The 2583-nt window shown below is 28.0% G+C and overlaps 1 protein-coding gene across 1 annotated transcript in view; it reads right to left on the bottom strand.

The window, feature by feature from the left end:
• Nucleotides 1-2583, bottom strand: part of Sec24AB (Protein transport protein Sec24AB) — a gene marked incomplete at its 5' end in the record, with an annotated part of 40707 nt that overhangs the window by 12002 nt on the left and 26122 nt on the right. Inside the window, 1 exon segment of the mRNA XM_067044714.1 lies at nucleotides 714-889. Coding sequence (XP_066900815.1) covers nucleotides 714-889 — 176 coding nt within the window.

Raw genomic sequence — 2583 nt, 5'->3', positions numbered from 1 at the left:
TTTTTATAGCCCTGATGAAGACCTGAAAATCAGGTCGAAACGTCGGCATAAATAAATATTTTTTTATTTATTTATGTTGTTTCTTTGCTCAACGTACCCCCGATCATCTTCTCCAATCAGTAATCTACGATCAACTATCTACACCTCATTATGTATATTATCATTTAATGGTTGCCAATTTTTAATATTTTCTTTACTGTTTACCTTAAAATTATTTTCAAATGTAAGATACTTTAACTTTAAATCCGTATTCTTCTCTATAAATCTTGTCAAAACAGTTCACTTTCAATCTGACTTCAAGTCTGAAAGGTAGGTTGATTTTATTCTTATTCCCCTTTTTCCATCTCTTAGTTTGTACTTTATTTTATATTTCTTCTTTTGATCAAATTTATAGAAGAGTGATAAAATAAATGTGATAAATAAATTCCTTATTGGAAAACCAAAGATTTTAGACATATTAATAGCTACCATAAAAAGTAATGCAAAGTAAAGGAAAGTGACAAATAAAGCATAAATGAACTCAATTTATAAATAAATGCTTTCATGTTTCAATGGTAATCATGTGAGTTTTTTTTTTTTTCAAGTGAGTATATGTTTGAAAATATTCATCATTCTTAATAAAAAATAACAAATTGGTAAGAAAAACATAACAATATGTATATAAATAAAAAATACAACAAAATGTATATAAATGAAAAAATACAATAACTTACATATTTGAGCAAAGCGAGTACATATAGAGGAAGAAGTGAGAGACTAGTTGGCGCGATGAGCGAGGTAGGGGATACTCCAGACTGGGTGATCCGGAAAGCAGACAGCATGTCAGCAACTACGTTCACGAAAGCCTCCCTTGCATCACTCAGCGAAGACTGGTGACACCTATCAACAGCTGTACATTGCAGCAAGATTAGATTAGAAAAAAGTAATTTAGGTAATAATAATAATAATAATAATAATAATTAATTAATTTGTTTAAGGAGCAAGCCCCATACAAATAGAGTTAGCTGTAAGGTACATAATTTAACAATCATTGTAGTAGTTTTCCAAAACAGGTGAATCAAAAACAATTTATATAAGCTAATAATTTATAAATTAAATGATGATGAAAATACATAAATTATTAAATTATTATATATGCTAATAACAAACAGCATATTCAAACTAGGATTATCTACATTAGTCAGAGTGAAAAAACAAAACAAAATCGACATTACTTAATTTAATAAAAAGAAATAAATAAAAACTATACATCTTGTTGTGAGGATAGGTATCAAGTTCTAAGTATAAGGCTTTGTGTTGTATATATAAAAAGAAGTCTAAGATCCGATAGTGGGGGGTATAGACAAAGATTCATACAGCTGGTTTTGGTTAATATAGCTTAGTTTCGGCATGTATCGGATTCGGTTCTCATGAAATGCAGGGCAATATGTTAAACAATGGAAACAATCTCCAATAAAAAAATTAATTCAATAATAAAGTTAAAAAAATTAAATATAATAAAAATTAATTTATAAATACAGTGGAAAGAATCTATAAAGAATTAGTTAAATTAATAATGCTTTTGAAAAAAAACAATATTGTAAAAGGAAATAACAGGAGATAAGAAGAAATAAATGGAGAAAGGGCAATAAAGAAAGTAAGAAATGCAAGAGTAAGATTATAGGAAGAGAATCCAGGCTATATTGATATAAATTGCAGGAAAAGCCGCTAGAATGCAAGTCGGCAAAAGACGTTACATAAAATGAAATCTAAAGGTCAAAAGATCGTAGAGATAAAATAGTCAATGTGAGAATAAAAAAAAAAAAAGAAAAAGAAAAAAAAAACAAACATAAAAAGGTGTAAAACATAAAATAATGAGAGCCCAAAAAGTAATAAACTGTATCAATATATAAAGGGCGTGTAAAAACGGATATATATTAATGGGGAGTATGTAAAAACAATGTTATAAAAAATAAGAAGAAATATGGAGAATAGGAAATGGAGAAACAAGAGATAAGATAAGAGAGAAAAAAATAACTTACAGTTGCAGGCAGAGATTTCTGCTAAACTGTTTGACATTGCAGGAATAGTCGTTAGACTGCAGGTCGACAAAGACGTTAGACAAACGGAAATACAATGGTCAAAAAACGAACATTGAGATAAAATAGTTAATAAGAGATTAAAACATATAAAAAGATTTAAATGTAAAATTATGAGAGCCAAAAGATATTAAAATGTATAAATATGTAGTGGGTATGTAAAACGGATAATTAATAAAAAAAAAAAGTATGTGTGTATAAGATTACTGGTGTTTTAATAAATTAATAATTTGGTAATTGGCTAGAGACAGGTTTTGTTTGTTAGTTTTGTGATTAACGGGGGAAGACTCTAATTGTATAAAAATATAGCAGTTGCTTATCATGGTTAGGAACGGTGACTAAAATGGAAGTATTATCAAAATCAAAAGAGTGGTTGAAAATTAAACTATGTTCAGATAATTTAGAAGCAGTGAAGTTACGGGAAGATACTGAATACTTGTGTTGGGTTTTCCAGTCTTTGATTAAATTTTTTGTTTCACCAATATAAGATGCGTTACAATTAGGA

Source organism: Halyomorpha halys, unplaced genomic scaffold (assembly GCF_000696795.3).
Source record: "Halyomorpha halys isolate HHAL.00 unplaced genomic scaffold, Hhal_1.1 Scaffold323.1, whole genome shotgun sequence".
In the NCBI taxonomy this organism is placed as follows: domain Eukaryota; kingdom Metazoa; phylum Arthropoda; class Insecta; order Hemiptera; family Pentatomidae; genus Halyomorpha; species Halyomorpha halys.
This window is presented reverse-complemented; position numbering and strand designations above follow the sequence as displayed.